This window comes from Symphalangus syndactylus, chromosome 23, assembly GCF_028878055.3.
Source record: "Symphalangus syndactylus isolate Jambi chromosome 23, NHGRI_mSymSyn1-v2.1_pri, whole genome shotgun sequence".
Classification (NCBI taxonomy): Eukaryota; Metazoa; Chordata; class Mammalia; order Primates; family Hylobatidae; genus Symphalangus; species Symphalangus syndactylus.
The window spans coordinates 57,740,795-57,765,552 of record NC_072445.2 but is presented as its reverse complement, the minus strand read 5'-3'; the positions used below and the strand labels follow the sequence as shown (position 1 = coordinate 57,765,552).

General features: G+C 44.7%; 1 protein-coding gene across 11 annotated transcripts in view; it reads left to right on the top strand.

Annotated features, from left to right (window-relative positions):
* Positions 1–24,758, top strand: part of PHACTR1 (phosphatase and actin regulator 1) — a 584,673-nt gene that overhangs the window by 478,540 nt on the left and 81,375 nt on the right. For 8 of the 11 annotated variants that reach the window (XM_055263199.2, XM_055263196.2, XM_055263195.2 and 5 more), the window contains 2 exons: positions 1,164–1,331; positions 3,444–3,650. In XM_055263199.2, coding sequence (XP_055119174.1) covers positions 1,164–1,331; positions 3,444–3,650 — 375 coding nt within the window. The remainder of the gene's footprint in view (positions 1–1,163; positions 1,332–3,443; positions 3,651–24,758) is intronic. The other 3 variants (XM_055263201.2, XM_055263200.2, XM_055263204.2) reach the window with 1 other exon arrangement.

The following is a 24,758-nucleotide window of genomic DNA, read 5'->3' as shown; positions in this document are numbered from 1 at the left end:
CTGGTTTTAAGTCAGGTAATTGCTCTGCTGGTTTCCGTTTCTTACTCGGCAGAACTTAGTCTTTCATCTGGTGTTTATTCATCTCACTGGAACAGCTTTCAGTTCTCTTTAAAAATTAATTTGACTTTAATGTCTAGTTATCTAAGACTCCCCTGGGCTAGGATGAAATCACACAGGGGGAATTTTGATTTGACAAATGGCCATTGTATGGGAGCCTTTGATCCTGCACCGTGGTCCTTGTTTTGCTGAGCTTTAAGCAACATCAAAGTCTGCACTATGTGGCATGATTGGTGGTCGGCACCAGGAGAATTCTGGCACTTCCCAGCATCGCTCAGTGGCTGCAGCCTGTTAGGTGCAGATGAGAGCTGTCCTAATCCTTTATCAAAGTAGAGAAATTGGACGAGGGTGGAGGCAAACAGAAAACAGGACCTTGGTGCCTGTTGAGTGACATGAAGCCCTTTGCTCCCTAAAGTAGGAATTCCCAATCCTGGTCTTCCAATCCCTGAGGCTTGCTGAGTTTTTTCCCAAGTTTTTAGAAATTATGAGAAAAAAATAATTTTAATTTACTTTTTATTTTTAAAAATACATAGAAAATGGCCGGATGCGGTGGCTGATGCCTGTAATCCCAGCACTTTGGGAGGCCCAGGTGGGTGGATCACCTGAGGTTGGGAGTTTGAGACCAGCCTGACCAACATGGAGAAACTCCGTCTCTAATAAAAATACAAAATTGGCCGGGCGTGGTGGCACGTGCCTGTAATCCCAGCTACTCAGGAGGCTGAGGCAGGAGAATCTCGAACCCGGGAGGCGGAGGCTGCGGTGAGCCAAGATCATGCCATTGCACTCCAGCCTGGGCAACAAGAGTGAAACTCTGTCTCAAAAATAATAATAATAATACATAGAAAATGTGATGGATTCGGGATAGAAAGACAGAGAGAAAACAGGCAAAATGCTGAAGATCATTGGAAATGGTTGCCCTGATGATTAGACAACATATCTCTAACGATCAAATAAATGTCTTAAAAACAAAAGAACAGATGTTGGTTTTAGAGGGTGACCTTGATAAAGATTGTTCAGCAGCATCTAGACTCAGCAGGTGGTAAGTGCCACTCTTTCTTGAAAGGCAGACATTGTCTAACTCTGCAATCTCCTTTTCTCTCTGACAGATGGGGAACTCTCTATATCCAATGAAGAGGACTCCCTAGAAAATGGGCAGTCCCTGAGCTCCAGCCAGCTGTCTCTGCCTGCCCTGTCCGAAATGGAGCCAGTCCCAATGCCCAGGGATCCCTGTTCATATGAGGTGCTCCAACCGTCAGACATCATGGATGGGCCAGGTAATGCCCCAGCAGGATCGTAGAGCAGGTCCCAGACACCAAGTCCAGCCAGGCACCAGGGATCTTTGGCCTGGCTGGACTTGGAATTCTATTTTGGACTATCCTGAGCATAAGGATCTGGAAATTTAGTGAAACAGATTAGTTTTTAGTACATACTGAGTATTTTTAAAAATGGAATATACTTACACTTATTATCCTACAGTGTTTAAAAAACTCTTTACTACCTTAATCTCTTTAAAGGCGATATGGCTTATTTTTGTAACGTTAATGATTTAAAATATTATTATTTTGTTTTTTAACATTCATCTCTGTTAAGATAAAGCTGAGGAATCCTACATTTCTATATGATACCTATCTAATTCGTCTGTCTGAAAGGTCGTTTAGTCTTAGTCCCAGTATGCCAGTTAGTAGTTGTGTCAATTTACTGGATAGAGTCAATTAATTTAATTGTCTCTTAAATTGTATATAATTTACTGGTTGAATTGTATCCTGCTGATAGCTGATTTTTGATGCCATCTGACTGTCATCTCCTTCTTTGGTCCAAAGGTGGCTGAGTGGCCAATACTCATCCTCTCAGAAGGTTTGCAGAGTGGTCCTAATTTGCCCCAAAATAGGTCCCTCCTGACAGCTAGTGAGCAGTGGTACTTGTCAGGAGATGAGTCTGGGAGAAGGAACCTCTTGCAATATCCAGAGTATAGATAGAAAGGCCTTCCTGCCCATCATGTGCAAAGTCCACATCCACAGGCAGTCACGTGGGAGGGTAGCAGGGATAGGGTTTCACAGGGTTAATTCCCATGCTTCATCATGGGACCTGGTGAGTCACTGCTCCATCACTGTGTGCCACATTGACGATAACAGTGTCCCTGAGACAGGAGAATGTAGTGCTCATGAGGATTCTCTGCAGGGCTTTGCTGCTGCACAGAACACCTGATCAGGGAGGAGGAAGGAGGGTGGGGAGGGGAGGAGTCCCTTACAGACTTTCTCACTGAGGAGGTGGCGGGAGGTGAGAGGACATGCAGTGTGGTTACACCCTCCCACCCCAGGGAGGGTTTCCCAATGAAAGCAGTGCTTTTTTAAAAGAATCCAGACTTCCTTGTGACATTGAAGTCAGATAGATTTGATTGTTATAGTAAAAATCTGTCATTCCAGCGGAATCACAGAGTTTCAATCTGTCATCAGCCAAGCTACCGGCATGGTAGGAAGATGTGTGCCACCACCCAATGACAGCTCTTCATGAAAGCCAGTCAGGGGTTCCCCCGTGAAGGAAAGGAAGAGGCGGGTCCAGTGCAGTGCAAAGAGAAATGGGGGAATTGACAAAAGAAAACTATAGTTGTGGTGAGCAAGAAGAGAGAGGAAAGGGGAAGATTAAAAGGTTGATTTAAAGCATCCTTTGCCTCGTCAAAATTTACAGGAGCTGGTGGGGGCAGGATGCTGTTGCTAAAACTACAGAATTTGGGCTGAGAGGCTGCTGCTCAGCACCGGGCACTCCAGAACCTGGAGGAGCAACCGTCCAGTGCCTGGGGGTGCAGCCTATGTGGTGTCAGCATTCCGGGCTGTCATCTGTACCCAGTGTCACAGGTCTGAGAGCAGAGACAGAGCGGACCCAGTGGACAAAACTGAGCCCCTCCACTTGTTTGAATCCACTCCCTCTTGCCCCTCAGCAAAGGGCAAGCAGGCCCCAGCGAGGCTGCTGGCATTCAGTTCTGGTTTGGTTTAGAGGGGCTCTGCACCCTGGGTCTTCTGCACTGGCCACCCTGGTGATTCCCACTGTGCCCCGTGAGTCCCATCTTAGAGCATGTGTAGGGTTTGCATGACCAAAGCTGGGTCTGAAATGGTCAAGTGTTTGATGGTTTTGAGAAAACGTCCTCCTCCTCTTTCTCCCTGTTGCTCTTCCCGCCTCCACTTTCTGTCTTCCTCTGCCTCCTCTCTCTGTCCTCTTGCTTCACTGGATTTCTGGTGTCCTCACTGTAGCTCTCTACACATGCGTGGCGGCCTAAAGCATCGATGCTCCGCCGTGTTGCCAACCCGAGTCCCTGTCCTGTGTTCCCCGCTAGCCCCGCCTGCACTGCGTTTGTGTAATGTCTCCTGTGTATCATGTGGTTGTCCCCTCAGTGTCTGAAGAGAGTCCCTCTGCCAGTGAGTCTGGAGTCCTCCTGTCCCAAGATCCTTCAGCCAAACCAGTCCTGCTACTGCCCCCCAAAAAACCTGCTGCTTTCCCTGGAGACCATGAAGAGACCCCAGTGAAGCAGCTGCCCCTTCTCAAGCAGCCCCCGGCCCTGCCTCCCAAACCCACTACCAGGATTGCCAACCACTTAACAGGTGAGTGCAGACATCTTCTGGGGCAAGCAGTCCCTCCTTCCCTTCAAGGGATTTTCTTTTTCTCTTGTTCTTTTAACTGAGGCCTGAAGGCAGCTCTCTGGGGAGGTTGCCCTGCGGGATGTTTGGGTGTTTCTGTGTGTGTCTTGATATCTGCAGTCATGACCAGGGTTTATGTTTTTGTGTCAAGCAGCATTTGATATCCACCTACCAGCCATATGCTAAGAGCTTTCAGTCATGTGTATCTGTAAATGTGTACATTGTATTTAAGTGACTAATTCAAGATTATTTGCTCATCTAGGTGAAATCGATTCAATGTCAACATTTTTGCAAAGATAAAGAATAGTGCCTTCTTCATATGAGTTTGTCAAGGTTTTAAATTTTTTGTCTTTATGTTATTGATCTGAAGCCCAGTGTATTTCGCTTATTAAAATTCATGTCAGTGCTGTCTGTTCTCTTAGGGGAAAAAAAAAAGACAATCTGCAAATTATGTGGTAAATACTTTTAAAAAAAAGAGTAAGCTTAGCAATGTTGTCCTAAAATGATTGCGCACGTACTTTGCAGGGTTTCTGAAGTGTTACTTAATGAATGTAGCCACAGGTATTAAATTGAGCACTCAGTGAAATTGTACTTCACTGCACTTTGGCACATGAATTAGATACCACTTTGTGATTTAAGGCTGTGGTATAATCAGAGATTAAAATATTTCAGAGGGTCATTTCTCCAACTTTGATAATAGTTTCACCTGATGCTGATCAACTGCCTTTTTGAAAAGCACTTGGTATTTTGATAAATAATGCCTAGGTAATCATTATAACATTTTGTAACATGTAATGGGGGTGGAATTAGGGAAAAATATTCACCTATCTTATAGGAGAAACACTGAGGTTCAAGAAAAATAAGTGACTTCCAGGGCTGACAGGAATTCTGTAATAGAGGCACAATCGATGCTGTGTTTCTCAACTCCGAGTTCAGCTAATGTTGTTTCCATAGCAGGCTGTCTTTCACGTGATACTGAGTTCTATAAGAGTCCATCTTAGATATGGGCTCATGTCAAACTAATCTATTAATGTGTATGTCCATCCAAGTCAGATGTGTATGGCTTGAAAGAGCAAATTTCCATCTAATGGAACCATCTAACATATCAATAACACTTTAGTTTGGTGTCCAAAAATTGAAATTCACAGAAAACTACAAAGGAGAAAAGGTCCCATAAGCCTCCTTCTAGGCAATATCCACTGTCCATCTGTCTATCTATTGAATAAAAATTGAATGTTGCTGTACGTATTGTTTTGTCACCTGCTTTTTGCACTTGGTGATATGTTGTAAACTGATTCTCGTGTTAGTAAGTATTCCACAACATGACTTTATTAGCTGCTTGGATGGATCAGGGTTTACTTGACTGACCCCTTAAAGTTTTTCTATTTTTCTTATTGTTAAATCACAGAAGCAAACAACTGCAACAGCCTGCATATATCTTCATAAGCACTTCTGAGTTTTCTCTAATTTATTTCTAAAATTAGAACTGTTGAGTCAAAGATTACACACCTTTTAAGGCTTTGATGTCAAATTTCCCTTAAGAAAGATTAAACATTGTACAAAATAAACCCCTACATGTAGTACATATTTATTCAACACATCTACAATAGGCAGAATACTGTACTAAGTAATGCAGCTGTCCTCAACCTTTCTGGCACCAAGGACCAGTTTTGTGGAAGACCATTTTTCCACAGACCAGAGGTGGGGCGGGAGAGATTGAGGATGATTCAAGTGCATTACATTTATTGTATACTTTATTTCTATTATTATTACATTGTAATATATAATTAAATCATTATACAGCTCACCATAATGTAGAATCCGTGGGAGCCCTGAGCTTGTTTTCCTGCAACTAGACAGTCCCATCTAAGGGTGATGGAAGACACTGACAGATCCTCAGGCAGTAGATTTTTTTTTTTTTTGAGTCGGAGTCTTGCTCTGTCGCCCAGGCTGGAGTGCAGTGGTGCAATCCCGGCTCACTGCAAGCTCTGCCTCCCGGGTTCATGCCATTCTCCTGCCTCAGCCCCCCGAGTAGCTGGGACCTACAGGCCCCCGCCACCACGCCTGGCTAATTTTTTTTGTATTTTTAGTAGAGACGGGGTTTTACCGTGTTAGCCAGGATGGTCTCGATCTCCTGACCTCGTGATCCGCCTGCCTCGGCCTCCCGAAGTGCTGGGATTACAGGCATGAGCCACCGCGCCCGGTCCTCAGGCAGTAGATTTTCATAAGCAGCGCGCAACCTGGGTTCCTCGCATGCGCAGTTCACAATAGGGTTCGTGCTCCTCTAAGAATCTGATGCTGCTGCTGATCTGACAGGAGGTGGAGCTCAGGAGATAATGGTGAGCAATGGGGAGTGGCTGTAAATATAAATGAAGCTTTGCTCACTCACCCGCCACTCACCTCCTGCTGTGCAGCCCGGTTCCTAATAGGCCACGGACTAGTACAGGTTCATGGCCCCAGGGGTTGGGGACCACTGGTTTAATGAATGCATGTATATATATATATAGAGAGAGAGAGTACTAACATAACTACTGTTAGCAGTAACACTTGCAGTTCAATACAGTCTGATAAAGAGAAGGCTGAAGCTTGAACTGACTTTTCAAGCATGAAGGACATTTATAGAAAATAAGGGAAGAGTGGCCGGGCGCGGTGGCTCATGCTTGTAATCCTAGCACTTTGGGAGGCCGAGGCGGGCGGATCACCAGGTCAGGAGATCGAGACCACGGTGAAACCCCGTCTCTACTAAAAACACAAAAAATTACCTGGGCGTGGTGGTGGGCGCCTGTAGTCCCAGCTACTCGGAGAGGCTGAGGCAGGAGAATGGTGTGAACCCGGGAGGCGGAGCTTGCAGTGAACCGAGATTGCACCACTGCACTCCAGCCTGGGTGACACAGCAAGACTCTGTCTCAAAAAAAAAAAAAAAAAAAAAAAAAAAAAAAAAAGAAAATGAGGGAAGAGTATTCCAGGAAAGAAGACCCTAGACAAAGCCTCAGAGGTGGCAACATTTTGGGTCATTGGAGAGTTGGCTGAGCAGGGATGGAAGCTTCATTCTGAGGTATACTGAGAGACAGGACTCACTAGAAAAAGGCATAAAAAGATTTAGATTTTAATCTCTAGGCAGTGAAAAGACTTTGGAGGTTTTTGAGCAGAGGAGTGATATGACGAAAACTAGCCTTTAAGAGATCTTCTTGGATCACCATGTAGAAGGAGCAGAAAGAGGAGCAGGTTGAAGGCCTATCAGAGAAGCCACCACCGAGGCTAGCTCTAGGCCACACACTCCAAAGTCAGATCAGTTAAATGTACTGATCTGAGCCAGGGATACCATTGAAGAGGCTTCTCCAGTCATTGAAATATGGGCTAACAAGTATCTGACTGATTATCAGTGAGAAGAGAGAGGGCAAACCATTGTAAAAAGAAGAGTCAGCAGAATTTCTGAACTAACGACACCTCTGATTTATCTAGTTATCTCATTAATGGAGGCAAACTTGAGTTTTATCTATGAGCCCAGGAGCTCAGGTGGCCTTGTATCCAACTGGTCCCATCTCTCTGGCTTCCCTGGTCCTTTCCTGAGAGAGTAGACTCTATTTATATGCCTCACCTCTATACAGCTTGGATCAAATGAATAAAAATACACAAAAAGCTAATATCCTTACTATGTAGTACCTGGTAACCTCTTAAACATGATAAAGCAAGACAGGTGGAGAAGTCTGTGGACTGCAAATCTAGTGCTATCCTTTTGGGCTTAAACTCAATTAGACTTGCTTAATTTGTATAAGTGAGCAATCAGTTATAATGAATCTGCATCACCATGAGGTAGCTACATTAACCCTGTTCTGTTACTAATTGCTCTGAAGACATCTGGGCCATGTCAGAAGGAATTAATAAACTAAGAATTCTAGAACTCTAAATTGAGACTTATGAGTTTTAGTCTGTTCTCAAGTGTCTGCTGCTCTGTTGACATGTTTGAAAGGAAACACAGGACAACTGAAAGACACCAAGCGTGATGAATGGGGAGTGACAGTGGCTAATGGTCTGGTAGAATGCTGGAGGAAATGTGAGTCTGAACTGAAACTACTTCCAGATTCACAGTCAAGGAAAGTCATGCAGAAATACCTCTACTGTGGCATTTGCTTCCACTTTATCAGGAAAATGTAATTAATTTGGAGAGTATTTGTCTTGCAAATTTCTTCTGTTCATCAGCCAGGTGAGGAGAAGTTCTCTCATTCTCCCTGTCTGTCTTGCTTCGTTTCTTGTTAAAATCTCCTTCCATCTCACCTCCTCCAACATCAACCATGCAACAGCATGTGATACAGGGCCAGGAGTTGCATCAGTTTCCTTTGTTTCCAGAAGTACAGTGTCCGACAGAGCTTGTTGTGTAATGAATGTGATCTGAAGTGAAATGCATCCTTCTCGGAATCCTTGGAGCAATGGATGACCCCAAAAGGGTGATGAAGGCAAAAGCCCCTGTCTCCTACCTCTCTAAGTCATCATCAATCACTTCTCCACGGCATCCTGGCTCCAGAAGTCAGATGTTCAATGCCCTGCCACATGAATAACCTATGCCTTCTGCATAAGGTACCTGTGGCAGGTACCCCCGGCATGCCAGTTGAATGAAGCATAAATCAATTTAGTTGGACTTCACAGTCAGATGTTCACATATGGGTAATAATAATGTCAGCCTTTTTTTGAGAACTTTACCACATACTCTTTGATACTGTTATCTTTATTACCTCTTCTCACAGATGAACATGAAATTTGGAGAAATTAAAGGACTTCGTCGTAGTTACTTAGCTATTAAGTGACAGATAAGCATGAACCTATTTTGTTTGACTCCAGAATCCTCATTTATAACCATTTGTTTATACTCTCTCCACCAAGATTCCCTTTTTTTTTTTGTTTTTTTGAGACAGGATCTCACTGTGTCTTCCAGGCTAGAGTGCACTAGTGCAGTCACAGCTCACTGCAGCCTTCACCTCCCAGGCACAAGTGATCCTCCCACCTCAGCCTCCTGAGTAGCTGGAACTACAGGCACATGCCACCACGCCTGGCTAATTTTTGTATTTTTTTGTAGAGAAGGAATTTCACCAAGTTGCCCAGGCTGGTCTGGAACTCCTGGGCTCAAGTGATCCGCCCACCTCTGCCTCCCAAAGTGCTGGGATTACAGGAATGAGCCACCTTCCCCGGCCTATTCCCAAATCTTAAAAAAAATCAGCATTCTTTGTGTTTTAGCATCGTATGTTTTAATCTGCTTAAGAAGTTAGAAAATCAGCTCCTTTGTTTTTATAAGTTGTATTATTCTGCTTGAGCTGCCACAACAAAAGAATGTAGATTGGGTAGTTTACACAACAGAAATGTATTTCTCTTAGTTCTGGAAGCTGGAAAGTCCAAGATCAAGGTCCATAGGGTTTGGTTTCTAGTGACATCTCTTTTACTGGCTTGTAGACAGCTTCCTTCTCTCTATGTTCTCACATAACAGGGAGAGAGAAAGAGATCTCTGGTATCTCTTTTGCTTTTTTTTTTCTTTTTTTAAACAGTTTCTACTCTGTCGCCCAGGCTGGAGTGCAGTGGCATGATCTTGGCTCCCTGCAACCTCCGCCTCCTGGGTTCAAGCAATTCTCCTGCCTCAGCCTCTCGAGTAGCTGGAATTACAGGCTTGTGCCACTATGCTCAGCTAATTTTTATATATATTTTTTTTTATTAGAGGTAGGGTTTCACCATGTTGGCCAGGCTGGTCTCGAACTCCTGGCCTGAAGTGATCTGCCCGCCTCGGCCTCCCAAAATGCTGGGATTACAGGCATGAGCCACCAAGCCCGGCCTGATGTCTCTTCTTATAAGGACATTAATCTTATCATATTAGGGTTCCATCTTCATGACCTCATTTGACCTTGATTACTTCCTTACTCCAAATACAGTCACATTGGGGGTGAGAGTTTCAACAGATGAATTTAGGGGATGAGGGGACACAATTCAGTCCACAGCATGACTCAAGGACAAAAATTATCTAGTTCTTCAAAAATTAGTCATATACTCAAGGCACTTGGTTATAAAGAGGAGGATCTGAGTTCAGTTGGGTCGGCTTTCAAAGAACAGACCCAAAGGAGACAGTCTGTGTAAGAGTCAGGAGCAGGGGCAGACCACATGGGAAGCGTCTGACCACAGAGATTATTGACACTTCAGCAAAGAAAGGAAACTGAGGCTTATCCTTGAAAACAAGTCCTACTGATAATACACACCTACCCAGGACTTATTTGCACAGTGGTTAGAATTCAAAATACAAAGAAACTTAATGTATTCTCAGAACTTAGTTGATTGCTCATTTCAATGTTACCAAAGTATTCGCTACTACAGCTTTGCCTGACAAATGGTTTCCATGCCCTGTGTTATTCTCAGCCCCAGCATGTGTACCTATGAGAATCCTCTCTCCATGCTTGACCAATATTCCTGGTTATAGCTGTCTCTCTAGTTTTGCGGACTTTTTCACTGTTCTGCAGTCACATGCTGCTGCATAATTTCATTATGTGTCTCTGTTTTTCTCTGATGCTCTCTCTCCCCCATTGATCCCCACATTCCCCACCCTCCACGTCCTCCTTTCCAACCCTCCAAAACCACCTGGCTACTTCTGCCTCTGTCCCTCCCTTCCCTCCCAGTAATCCCTGTGCAGTAAAACCAAAGATTAGACCACTGTGAACTTGGACTTTATCTATGCCTTTAAATGGAGAAAATGGAATGTTTGCATAGAAGTCTCAGAGGTTTAAGTTTTACACTCTCTTGGTAACTGATACTTTGAAGGTGCTCTGTGTTCTTTATGAGATGGTCAGTCAAGTGCAGCCATAAGGTTTATGATAATCATGGGCCCTAGAGACTGGAGGCACAGCTCACCACACAGGGCACATGGGGAAGCCTCAGGGTGGTCAGGAGTCAGGAAGCAAGGAGAGGGGAAAGCCGAGGCCAGAGCCTTTATTGAGGTTTCTACAGAAAGGCAAAGCAGGGCAGACAGAGCACTTTAGGACTGGCTAGTTTGCATGCTGTCAGCAGGCTCTAAGCTATACAAGTGTTCTATAGTTGCCTGGTACCTGGCCATGGGATGATTAAGGCAGAGGAGTAATGCATCCTTGGGTGGACAGGCCTGATAGAGGAAGTCTGGCTCTGGACTGGTTCGTTTGCATGTCAGAGAGCTGCTCCTGGCTCGGCCCTTGCTAACTCTGAGAATTGGCCAGCCCCAGGAGGGACAGTCTCCCCAGGCAGAAAGATTTTTAAGATGGCAAAACTCATACAAAAAATAAAAAATGGAAACAACACAGAAAGAATGGGGGAGTTAGTTGAATTTACTTTTTATACTCTCTTTTCTACCCATTTCTCCATGTTTTTCCAGTCTTGTTTCTAGTCTCAAAATGCAGAAGTTTTTTTCTGCAGTGCATACAAGGACCATCTGTTGATTAAAACAGTTTTTAAAGGATGCTTTCTGCTCTGATTTCTATAACCAGGGCAAAGATCGTAGCAAAATACCTCTTTTTTGTTGCACTGTTAGGTTGGAGATTTAATTCACTCAGCACTTACGTTTTCAATGCCTGCTATGTGCAAGGTGTTCTGCCAGCCCTCATACAATGTACAAAAATGGTTAAGGCCATCAGCGGGAGGAGCTGCAGGCTGTGATAAGCTACAGAAAATGTTTAATAGGAGGAGATGTAAACATGGCTCTAAATAAATTCAAGTATAACAAGTCAAATCCTTTTGGAGGAATCAAGAAAAAGCATTATTGAGGAGGATTTATTTAAGACAAGCCTTAAAGATGAGTAGGATTTTGACAGGTAGGATTGGAGGAGGAGGTTGTTCTTAAACAAGATGCAAAGGACTCACAGGCACATGGGTACAAGGCTTATTATGTTCAAGAAATAGCAACTAGTCCAATCAGCAGTGATGTAGGATTCTTGTGGTGTAGTAAGGAAAATTGGGGCTGAAAAGTGGATTGTGGTGAAACTGTGGAGAGCCGTGAATGTCACGAGGAAGGATTTAACTTTGTAGGAGGAAGTTAGCATCTTTTGTGCACTTTTTAGCAGCAATTGCTTGATTTCAGCCAAGCATGTCTCCTCAATTGTTCCTGTGAATAAGATGGACAGTAATGCTGTTCAATGGATTTATAGCTCGATGTATAAATTCACTGGGGCATGTCCAACATCAACATGAAATTGCAAAGGGCACCAAGCTGCCTTCCTTTTGGATATTTTCTAAACATCCCAGGGGTAAGTTTCATGAGGGCAGGGATTTAATCTGATGTGTTTCCTGCTGAGTCCTTAGCTAATGCTGGACAGGAGGCTTTGTGAGGGAGAGAAGCCCTGTTGCTGAAGGAGGAGTTTGATGATCTTTTGCCTGTATCTTCATAGCAGGATACTTGCATTTTAGGGAAGTTAGCAAAATGTTCTCCAGTTCTAAGTTCTGCCATAAATGAACCCTGATTCCCCTGTATTCTGTAGTGTTTTAAGGAAACATGACAACCTAGATGTAAAAGCAACCCCTTTAAAGAGTAGCAGTTAGAACATGACAGTCACCCATACTGGTCAAACTCATGGTCCAGCCGTAGGTCTCAGGCCGTGCACTAAGAATTTTGGAAGGAAACAGGCATGCTCTTACACACACCAACTACAATTAGACCAGCCATTAACATCATTGTAAATGCAAAAAATACGAGTGTGACCTCCAACAGTGAATAAATATCATCTTGCATCCAAGAGATGCAAGGTAAGAGATGAGCTGCAGCCATCTTGTTTTTCCTTTGAAGTGTTTATGGATATAGCTTGAACTTACACTGTCACCATGAATATTCTACCTCTTAATAGCTCTGTGTGTGTGTGTTTGTATATATATATATATATATATATATATATATATATATGGTTTTGGGGAGTGTATGTTGAGATGCGGTCTCACTATGTTGTCCAGCTTGGAGTGCAGTGGCACAATCATAGCTTACTGCATCCTCAAATTTCTGGGCTGAAATGATCATCCCGCCTCAGCCTCCCAAGTAGCTGGGACTATAGGTATGCACCACTACTCCCAGCTAATTTTTAAAAATTTTTTTAGAGACAAGGTTTCTCCATATTGCCCAGGCTGATCTCCAACTCCTGGGCTCAAGCAATCCTCCTGCCTCAGCCTCCCAAGTAACTGGGACTACAGGCGAGATCTGCCACATCCAGCTCAGTATTTTCTTTTATGTGATCTCAATTTACTTTCGAACTTCATACGTGTATCTCCTGTTTTGCGTGTTTTGAGAGCAGATGAATGTGTCGATGCTCACCCTGATGACGTGGTGACTTTGATTTGATTCCCTGTCCGCTTGGATGAATGAATGCTCCTTTCATCTCTCCATCTCTGCATTTCTCACCCTCCTTTATGCCTGTCCTGCAGAAGGCCCAGTTTCAACAGCACAGTGATCAATTGAAGGGCATTCTTCTCTTCCGGTCTCCCTAGGAGGAGCAGCACCAGTTCATGGCTGCAGACATAAACAATATGATGTGTTTTTATGTAGGTGATTTATAATTTCTCACAAAATACTTACCGATCCTCTCAACAGGTGTTTGTTCCATGATTAGAAGGACATCTACCATTTTGACTCTCTGAGAACAGTTCCCTGGGCTGGGCACGGTGTCTCACGCCTGTAATCCTAGCACTTTGGGAGGCCAAGGTGGGCAGATCACGAGGTCAAGAGATTGAGACCATCCTGGCCAATATAGTGAAACCCCGTCTTTACTAACAGTACAAAAATTAGCTGGGCGTGGTGGCGCGTGCCTGTAGTCCCAGCTACTCAGGAGGCTGAGGCAGGAGAATTGCTTGAACTCAGGAGATGAAGGTTGCAATGAGCCAAGATCACACCACTGCACTCCAGCCTGGTGACAGAGCAAGACTCTGTCTCAAAAAAAAAAAAAAAAAGAAAGAAAGAAAAAAGAAAAGAGAGCAGTTCTCTGGCAATGAATAATGTGTAATTTTATTGAAGAAAAAAAAACTCAGTTACATGCCCTGCAAGGGTGACGTGCCTAAGTGACTCAGTTAGCTGGAGAGTGACTCTCATCTCCAGTCCTTCCCTACTCACGACCATCTTCCCAGGGTACATTTAATAATGCATTGTATATTTCAAAATTGCCAAGACAGAAGATTTTAAATGTTTTCATCGCCAAAACATGATAAGTATGTAAGGTGATGGATTTGTTAATTAGCCTGATTTAATCATCCCCCATTACAAATATGTATCAAAATGTCATCCCATGAATATCTGCAATTATTATTTGTCTAGTAAAATTTTTTTTTTTAATTTAATGTTTCTTTGTGGAAAGTGGCTCTGAAACTAAGTCAGCTGAGGGTGCCAGGGTTGTGTATGTTATCATGGCCCTTGAGGTTATGATTCCAGATCTGAGGACGGTCCTCACGGAGGCCAGATGTCTGCTGTGGTTTTCACATGCTGACCTGGCTTGGAAGGGAAAGCCAGGTTTGGGGCATTTCACAAAAATAACATTTTTTCATTATTCTTGTTTCCCTCAACATCATCCCTCTCACCACAAGGGGTCAGTCAGCACATTTTGCCTTTGACCAAGGCAAAACGCCAGGCGAGTGATCATCCCTAGGCGGGCCTGGTGTTCTGAAGGAACTGATGGCGCTCCTGTTGACCTCTTTCTTGCACCAAGGGGAATCTGATTTAGTAGATTAGTGATGCTGGACTCTCATTTCTGTTCTAAATACACTGCCAATAGGCCCTTTAATATAGTCCACCATCTTCAGGTGGAGTACCTATAGCTAAGATTAAGTAATTAAAGGAGATAAGTAATTCCAACTCACTGCAACCAGTTGGCAAATGACTGAGAAAATTTTGCAACACCTTTATTCATTAGGCACTAAGTGCTGTGCTCATTGACAAGTAACTGCCGATACAGCAGCAATTACAAATGGGCCTCTATAGCAGGTGCTGATTAAAAAGTTCATTTGTGGCCGGGTGCGGTGGCTCATGCCTATAATCCCAGCACTTCGGGAGGCCAAGATGAATGGATCACTTGAGGTTGGGAGTTTGAGACCAGCCTGGCCAACATGGTGAAGCCCCCCATCTCTACTGAAACTACAAAAATTAGCTGGGCATGGTGGCGAGCACCTGTAATCCCAGCTACTCAGGAGGCTGAAGCATGAAAATTGCTTGAACCCAGAAGGCGGAGGTTGCAGTGGGCCGAGATCGCGCTACTATACTCCAGCCTGGGCGACAGACAGAGACACCATCTCACAAAAAAAAAAAAAAAAGGTCATTTGTGGTGGTAAGAAGAGAGGCAAGAGGTGTATTTATTTAGCCCACACTTATTCTGTGTGTAGACTACAGCCATACAGCACGAGGATCAACTTTAGAAGTCATCTTTGCTTTTTCTTTCCTTGTCTGAAGTCATAAGCCAGGGCTGTGTCGTGTTTGGAAATACAGCCCTCTTGGGTTTTATGGCTCTGTGACATTCACGGTTTGGGTTTATTTTCCTTGTTCTCTGGAACTGGTCGTTTTTGCTTCTTCCACTCCATCAACAGAGACAGTTTTATGAATATACTGCATCTCAATCAGTCTGGCTGCAGAAATAAGTCAGCAAGCAGAGAGCTCTGTGTGTGTCCCAGCAGGAGCAGCCACCATCATCATTAAAAAGGGAAGAGGTAGTGTGTATCCTCCAACAATTAATAAATATCACACATCAGATAGATGCAAAACCATTTATTCAGTGAGGTGCTGTCAAGGGAAAGGAGGCATTTTGATCCCAGGAATCAAGGGAAAGGAGGCATTTTTATTCCAGGATATTTAGAGGTAAAGAGACGAAATCCCAGGAAGGTTAGATGTCTTCCTCAGGTAGTTAAAAGCGAAGCACGCAGGTTTTCAGACTCCTGGGTCATCCACTGGTTTTCTTTCTTTTTTTTTTTTGAGACAGAGTCTCACTCTGTTGCCCAGGGTGGTGTGCAGTGGTACAATCTCGGCTCAGTGCAACCTCCGCTTCCCAGGTTCAAGCGATTCTCCTGCCTTAGCCTTCCGAGTAGCTGGGGCTACAGGCACGTGCCACTGCGCCTAGCTAATTTTTGTACTTTTTTTAGAGACGGGGTTTCACCATGTTGGTCAGGCTGGTCTCGAACTCCTAACCTTGTGATCCACCCGCCTAGGCCTCCCAAAGTACTGGGATTACAGGCTTGACCCACTGCACCCGGCCCCATCCACTAGTTTTCAATACTGATGTAGTGCGGTGTGCATCAGAACAATACACTGAAACCTAGAAACCTCTCCTGGAGCGTTTTGTGGTGGTGTTTTGTTGCAAGCATGGAGAACCACCATGGAAGTCCTTTGCAAGCCTCTCTGCTCTATTACTTGATTTACTTTCCAGTCGCCTCTGCTCTTTTCCACTGTTTTCTTGTGATAGTACCACCACATATTAAACACTCTCTGTTGTTTTTTTGGCTTCTACCTTCCCACCCCAGGCTGGAAAGCATCAGGATAGGTGGATTTTCAGAAGTGTGGTGAAAGCCCTGTTAGCAACACTGCAGCTATATAAGGTACTTTGCAATTTACAAAGCATGTTCACGTGATCCTGTCTGACCCTCCAAACAACCTATGGCAGAGGTGGGGAATGTATTATGATGTTTGTCTCAGAATCAAGACTATATTTGTTGATCTCCTGTGATGCATCAAGGACTGTACTGGGGGTATTTTATACTCAGGCCTTCTGCTGACCGAAATGGAGACTTCGTAAAATTAGAAAAAGTGCCCTGTAGAGGATGCCCCTTCCTCTAGAGTGACTCAGCCCCATGCCAGGTCAGGCCTCAAGCTAGATTTCAACCCTAAGTTCCCCTCAGCACCTTGCATGGAGCTGTGTAGTTATTAATCTATTTACTTCTCATTACAGATCTATACTCTGGGCAATACTCCCTTTCTACAGATGAGAAAACTGAGACTCAGGAAAGCTAAATGTCTTAGGAAGAGTAACAAAGTTTCTTGGTCTTGGAGCTGTACTTAAACCCCAGCTCTTCTGAGTTCCTTTTTTTTTTTTTTTTTTTTTTAATTTAAGCTCTAGGGTGCATGTGCACAACGTGCAGGTTTGTTACATATGTATACATGTGCCATGTTGGTGTGCTGCACCCATTAACTTGTCATTTACATTAGGTATATCTCCTAATGCTATCCCTCAAGGATCTAGAATCATTCTTCTGAGTTCTAAGCCAGTGGTGGTTTCACCAGGACATTCTGCCCTCGGCCCACAGCAGAAGCCTTTGCACCTCCTTCCCAGCCCTCCCAGAGCAGTGCTGGGATAATCTCCTCCTCCAGAAGGCTCTGGGCATTTGTCATTTTGCCTATGGAGGGAGTAGCCTCTTCGGAAAGGAATCCCTCTTTCAGGGGTGCTTCTCAGACTTGATAGATCAGCGTCCCCTAGAGATCTTGCCAGAGGGTCTGGGCTGGGCCCTGAGCATCTGCCTTTCTGATAAGGTCCCAGACCATGTGGCTCCTCCTAGGCCGTTGACCACACTTTGACTAGCAGACCCTTAACATAGCAGAAACCAGACACTGAGTTCCACCTTTTCCTGTTGCCCTGAAGACATGATGAAAAGGTAAACAAATGTTTATTGGGCATCTACTATGCACTAGGCTGAGTTCATTCTAGCAGGTAAAACGGGAGGAAATAGCCACACTTAGTGAAATTTAATAAATACTACATCACATATACCCCTTGCAAGGAAAAATCAGCAACAAGTTAAGAAAAATGAAAGGGATTGAATTGACTCAATAGGCAATGCTTTGACACAGGGAAGCACGAGGCTTTGGGGGTCCCGTGGGCAGGCGCCTCAGCCAGCCTCGGGAGGATGGGCTTCCTGAAGGAGGCAATTAATAATGAGGATGGTGATAGCATCAAGAATTATGGTTACTCTCTGTGGAATAACTGTCTGGAGTGTCTGGAGTGTCAGACACTATGCCACACAGTTTATGTACTTTATTTAATTTTACAATTGTCCTGTAACACAGGGGTGTCCAACCTTTTGGCTTCCCTGGGCCACATTGGAAGAAGAATTGTCTTGGGCTACACATAAAATACACAAACACTAACGATACCTGATGAGCAAAAAAGAAAAAAAAAAGGAAAGAAAAGAAAAATATCCGTGCATAAATCTCGTCATGTTTTAAGAAAGTTTACGATTTTGTGTCGGGCCACATTCAAAGCCATCCTGGATTGCATGCAGGCTGCCAGTTGGACAACCTTGCCATGACACATTATTTCACAGATTGGGAAACTGAACATCAAAGAGATTAAGCAATTTGCTGAAACCAGCAGAACTGAATCAGTGAATGATTTTATAGTTTATCTTACACTTTTTAGCCCAACAAATGTTGGTAATGATTTTGCGCCTCTTTACCCAATAAGAACTTGCAGCACCAAGTGTCATTTCCATCCGGTAGATCAGAGTGATCTGGGAGTTTGTTTACAAAGCAGATTCCTGGGCACCACTGTGGACTTTTTGAATCTGAACTCTGAAAGTGAGGCCCAGGAATCTGCCTCTCCCAAGCTTCCCTAATGAGGCTGATGGAAACACTACTTTAAGAAGTTGGCTGCTGGGAGCAGTGACTCACACCTGTAATCCCAGCACTTTGGGAGGCTGAGGCAGGAGGATCACGAGGTCAGGAGTTCGAGACCAGCCTGGCCAGCATGGTGAAACCCCATCTCTACTAAAAATACAAAAAATTAACCGGGTATGGTGGCGTGCGCCTAGAATCCCAGCTACTCAGGAGGCTGAAGCAGAATTGCTTGAACCTGGGAGGCGGAGGTTGCAGTGAGCCAAGATCACACCACTGCACTCCAGCCTGGGCGATAAAGTGAGACTCCATCTCAAAAAAAAAAAAAAAAAAAAAATTGGGCATCTTGAAAAGTGGATGCCATGCAGTAGAATCCTGATCTATCCAATTCCCTTTGTCATCCTCACTATAAAAATGTAATCGCCTCACTAAACAGAAATGGGTACTAGATATATATTTCTTGGTTTGTTTAGTAAATTTACAGAGTGCACATAGGGTAAATAAAAAATCAGCAAGAAGGCAGAAGAACCTAAATGCTTTGAATCAACTACGTAGGAAAAGCTAATCGTTTGGTGAAGTACTTCTTGCTTGACACAAAATTTTGAAGAAAGGCTCTTTATGCAAACTTGTCTAAAACATCCTTAAAGTTTAGACAAGATATAGATAGAACTAGAATAAAAGATTTTATTTCTATAGACAGAAATAAAATAGAAAAATTCACCCACAATGATATAAGACATCTTATCATTTATAAAAGGCTCAATGACAAATGATTTTTATAAAACTCAATTGGAAGTGCCATTAGACAAATTGGTTTAAGAAGTATCCTTTAATTGTACATTCTAAATGTGGACAAGATAATCATTAGGTGAATAGATTTTAGGCAAATTAGCTTTTAGTAAATTGGTTTAGGGAAAATTGGTCTTTTACTTTTTACATGTTGGCATAGAAATAGAATCTGGAAATTATCCCAGTGACCCCCCAGGATGGACATTGGTCCAGATGCTGGATGGAACTGATGCATCCTGGCCTCGAGTGCTGCAGTATCCCTGCCTCAGGCAGCACCATACACCAAGCGATTTAGCACCCTGAGCAAGTGATTCTCAGCTCCTTGTATATGCTGAGCATTTGGGAAGAATTTTTTTTTTTTTTTTGAGATGGGGTCTCACTCTGTCACCCAGACTGGAGTGTAGTGGCACAATCTCAGCTCACTGCAACCTCCACCTCCCGGGTTCAAGCGATTCTCCTGCCTCAGCCTCCCAAGTAGATGGGATTGCAGGCACGTGCCACCATGCCCAGCTAACTTTTATATTTTTAGTAGAGACGGGGTCAAAGTGCTGGGATTACAGGCATGTGCCACTGCACCCAGCCAGGAAGTGTCTTAAATCCAAATGTCTGGCCCAAAGATTCTGGTTCAGCAGGTCCAAAGTAAAGCCCAGGAACATGAAGTTGCATCAGGCAACTATTGGAGGTGTTCCAAGGACTCTGCGCTAAGAAATAGTGCCCTTTTGTTCGGAGAAAAGGACAAAAGTAAGAGGCCAAGAGTTATTTTTGACTGTGGCTTTTTGCAAATGCAATGCTGGGCCAGGTGGCCAGCACTGGGTGGCCACCCACTTTGGGAGGCCGAGGTGGGTGGATCACCTGAGGTCAGGAGTTTGAGACCAGCCTGGCCAACATGGTGAAACCCCATCTCTACTAAAAATACAAAAAAAAAACTAGCCAGGCGTCGTGGTGGGCACCTGTAGTCCCAGCTACTCAGAGGCTGAGGCAGGAAAATCACTTGAACAACCCGGGACGGGGGAGGTTGCAGTGAGCCGAGGTCACACCATTGCACTCTTGCCTGGGCAACAAGAACGAAACTCTATCTCAAAAAAAGAAAAAAATTTAAAAAAGAAAGAAATATAATGCTGGACCCCAACCTAGAATCCCTGAGAAGAGGAATGAGCATCATTGTGATTCTGATGCACCCCCAGCCCTGGGCCTGAGGACCACAGGGCAGTGAGCACATTCCATCACTGCCCAGCCTCAGAGTCCTGCTGCAGCACGTATAGGAGGAGCCATCTGGGAACTAGTTGGGAAGACAGGGCTGACCCAAATGGAGCCAGCAGTAACCAGCACAAAACAGAGCCAAATTCACTGGAACTGCTGACCACCAGGGTTGTAGGAGTTAGGGGAGGAAAGGCTGCCAGAGGAAAGCGGGTCTTCATTTGCTGCTTGAAGGGTGAATGCAATTTTTATTATCAAGGAACAGGAAGGCATTTCAGGAGGTGAGTACAACAAAGGCCCTGAAGAGAGAAGGAGCGTAGTTATTGGGAAACCCAGAGGCCAGAGTGGACGAGAGAGATGTAAGTGGGAGACTCGTAGTAGAGTCCAGACAGAGTCATACTTGGACTTGCAGCATGGACTGAGCACGGAGCCATCATGGACCTCACACATGCGCAGCAGGTGCTGTAGGGAGATAGATATCTGGTACAGAGGGGACAGATCAGAGAGCTGGGATGCCATTATCCACACGATAGGAGGAGATGAGTGTCCTAGGCTGGTGTAGTGGTCAAGAAGCTGGAGAATACAGAAGTTTGAGTGGGAAAAGGAAGATTAAAAGCTTAGATGGAAGTTCAGAATGACAGATAATATGCAGCTGGTTGCAAATCGTGCCTCTAGTTATGTTATGGGGAATGACTTAGTGTTAAGATGTTGTAAAAATATACAAATAGGCATTGCCACTCCAACAAAGACATGAGCTGCCCAGCCTCTCCTCGGTTATCCACAATGTTGGGGAAAGATAGAGACTGCATGGCTAATTCACAGAAAGCAGGTAATTCCACCTGATTTTAGCCCTTTTCTTACTTTCGTTCACTTTTATGAAATCCACTACGCCAAAAATGTTTTTAAATGATTCACTTTTATTCTCCGTCCTTCTTTAATTCATAGCTATGTGCATCAAAACAACCAGAAAGGAAATGTAGCAGGAAAGAAGGCGAGGGGTTCCCCACAACCCCAGCATGCCTTTCCTGGAACAGTAAGAATAACCGTCTCCACTAACTTGGTCCAGCTGGCCTTTTTTTCCTTGCCTGTTTTCATAGAATTGCTGGGGCTCACTTGGCCAATTTTCTAGTGATGAAACCAAGTAGGTTTTGCTATGGAAGTAGTCACAAGAAGTGGTAGAATGTTACAAGAAGCTATTGATTAACAAGATGGGCAGAACTCAATATAATCACTGCCCCTTCCTAGGCAGAGAATTCCACTCTGCCCTCCTGGTTCTTTCTCCTGACCAAGCAAATGAGCACCTACTTGCCTTAGAGAACCAGAGTCTTCAAATGAAGGACTTTGGGTTAAGGGTCCTGGAGCAAAATCCTTAACACCTCAGGACATACTGCATTTGCTAGGTTTGCACTGAAGCTTTTTTTTTTTTTTTTTTTGAGACAGAGTTTCACTCGCCCAGGCTAGAGTGCAATGGTGCAATCTCAGCTCACTACAAAATCCACCTCTTGGTTTAAGTGATTCTCCTGCCTCAGCCTCCCAAGTAGCTGGGATTACAGGCACCTGCCACCACGCCCAGCTAATTTTGTATTTTTAGTAGAGATGGGGTTTCACCATGTTGGTCAGGCTGGTCTTGAACTCCTGACCTCAAGTAATACACCCGCCTCAGCCTCACAAAGTGCTGGGATTACAGGCATGGGCCAGGGCGCCCGCCTGCACTGAAGCTTCTAAGAGCTGTGTAAGTGGAGCCTTCACTAAGAGGAGCTGGACAATGGTGTTGAGTTTTTCTGTGTCTGAGCACTTTGGAACTAGCTAGCACTAGTTAAGTTCCTGAATGTGGTGACGTTGCACCATGTGCATGAGGGGTCACAATGAACAGGACAAGCCCTCGGGAATGAACATGTGGAAGCCTGTGGTTATGACTGGTTTGCATTCTGGTGCTGGGGAGCAATCTTATTAGGCCCCCTGAAATGATTAGAATTTTCTGTGTCTTAGCGGTAGGATCAGAAGTTTAGTGTCCATACGCCACAACTGCGTGATCCTAAAATTATAATCCATTTCAGGCTCACATCTCCCTCCTGGAGTATCTATTTCTGGGGAAGGTGTGAATTCATCCCACAGCAGATCATCATAACTTTGGCTCATTCTGTAAACACAATTTGCATCTCTTGTGATGTGAGCTGGGCACTGAACAAGATGCTGAGGTTTGAGATACAATAATAAATTACACACCATCACTCTTCAACGGGAGAGGAGACAGTTATGTAAACAGGAAGTGCAGCATTGTGTCTTCAGAGACCCTGTTTCATCATCTGCAAACATGAGATAATAATGGCATCTACCTCAGACTTATTGTAAGGATTAAACTAGTTAGAATACAAAGAGCCCTTAGAACAGTGTCTGGCACATAGTAAGCACGATAGAAGTCTTGATTATCATGACTGTCGCCATTCCTGCTATCATCATTAACACGATTAACACGGACATAACGTGCATCCACGTTCCCACTCTCTTTCCACAGAGTGGGAAGAGGGATGTAATGATCAAGGAATATTTTCAGGGGGGATTGTTTGTGAGTTGGATCTTGAAGGGCAACTAGTAATTGACCAAGAAGACAAAACAGAGAATATTCCAAACTGAGGGAAAGTGACATGCAAAGGCCTAGGGTTTTGGAAACATCAGGCAGTTTAGGAAACTCAGCAGTTCAGGAGTGAGGGTGGATGGAGTGGGTAACGGTGAGAAAAGTGGGCTGGAACTAAAAGGGAGGTGGGGAAGCCATGAGTGCTCCTCTTCAGTTCCTTACTGGGATAGGAAGAGGCATCTGTGGAAGGTGAGGATCCTGGAGGAGGCTGGGGAAGACTGCAGCAGCCCTTGGGAGAATGGCCAAGGCCACCTGGTCAACTTTGTTGAGGATGGAGACCCTGAATCCATGGGCCACCAAATAAGTAGAATCCACAGGAGAAAAGTGATCTGGGCCATAGGAGAGGTTCTGCTCTGGCTTTTCAGGTGCCATAGGTAAGGTTATTTCCAACTGGGGGAATAAGAGCAGACTTCATAGAGGTACAATGTGGACATGAAGACATGAACCAAGCAGCAGCCAGCCCATGGAAGGCCTTGAATGATGTATCAGGAAGGTTTAGTCCATGGATGGGTTTTAAACTGGGGAGCAACGTGATCAGATTTGTGCTCTAGGAATGTCATTTTGGCAGGACTGTAAGTTAGACTGGAGGAAGGCCATGTTCGAGGCAGATAGATCATTAGAGAAGAATCTGGCCTCCGAGATGGAGAGTCAGAACTGTGTGGTGCTCCCCAACAGGGGGTGCCAGTGGCGCACTGAGACTCCCTACTCCTCCCTGCTGTGCTGTTCCAGACCATGCTTCTCCCAGGCAAGCCTGCAACCCACAGGGTTCAACCAGGTTCCCCTCCAGTGCTAGGTGATTTCCAGAAATGTGGGGTACAGCAACAGACTACATCTCCCCAGAAATGCCCTGGGATCTAGTCTGACCCCGAGCCCCTCAAATGTGGAGCATCTCTAGGAAGCTCAACGGCATTGTCATGGAACCCAGCAGTTGGTCCTAGGTAGGTTCCAGCAGCCTGGAGTCCCCTGTGGGAGCCTCCTTACTGTTTCAGCAGCCCACACTTGAGTGGGCCCACCAGTCCAGCAGTCACTCTTACTCCTGCCCCACTCATGCACCCAAGCCAGGATCTGCAAAAACTAATCTTCACAAAGCATCCTCTCAAGGCAGGATGGTCGTCCCTAGGTGACGGAAGAGGGAATTAAGGTTGGCAGCAGTAAAGGCACTTGCAGAGTGACATGGTATTGGTGGCCTTGACCCTAGGGCTGGCTTTAAATCTCATGCCTGTTGGGAAGTTCCAACTTTGAAAGATCTGTTCACATCATAATTGCAAAATTGTAGACATGTATTGTAGACTGGCCTGTCTTGGTCTGTTTTGTGTTGCTGTAACAATACCTGAGGCCAGGTAATTTGTGAAGAAAAGAGATTTCTTTAGCTCACAGTTCTGCAGACTAGAAAGTATGAGAAACACGGTGCTTCTGGTGAGGGCCTCTGGCTGCTTCCACCTATGGAGGGAAGCGGAAGGGGAGCTGGTGTGTGCAGAGAGCACATAGCAAGAGAGGAAGCAAAGGAGAGAAACTGAGGAACCCAGACTCTTTTTAACAGCCCACTGTCCCTTGGGAACTAATCCATTCCTGGGGGAGCTAGAACTCGCTCACACCCACCACTGATCTATTCATGAGGGATCCACACCCGTGACCCAAGCACCTCCCACTAGGCCCCACCTGTTAAAGGTTCCACCTCCTGACATCCTTACATTGACAATTAAATTTCACCGTGAGTTTTTGCAGCGACAAACTGCATCCAAACCATAGTTTGGCATATCCTAGCAAAGGTTTCCTCGATGGTCCATGGGTGTCCATGAGCAGAAGCGCTCATCACATGCCTCCTTCCTCCTGCCTTACTATCTGGGCTGCACCCAAGTCTCTGGAATACTGTGCATTAGACACCACTAATGTCTGG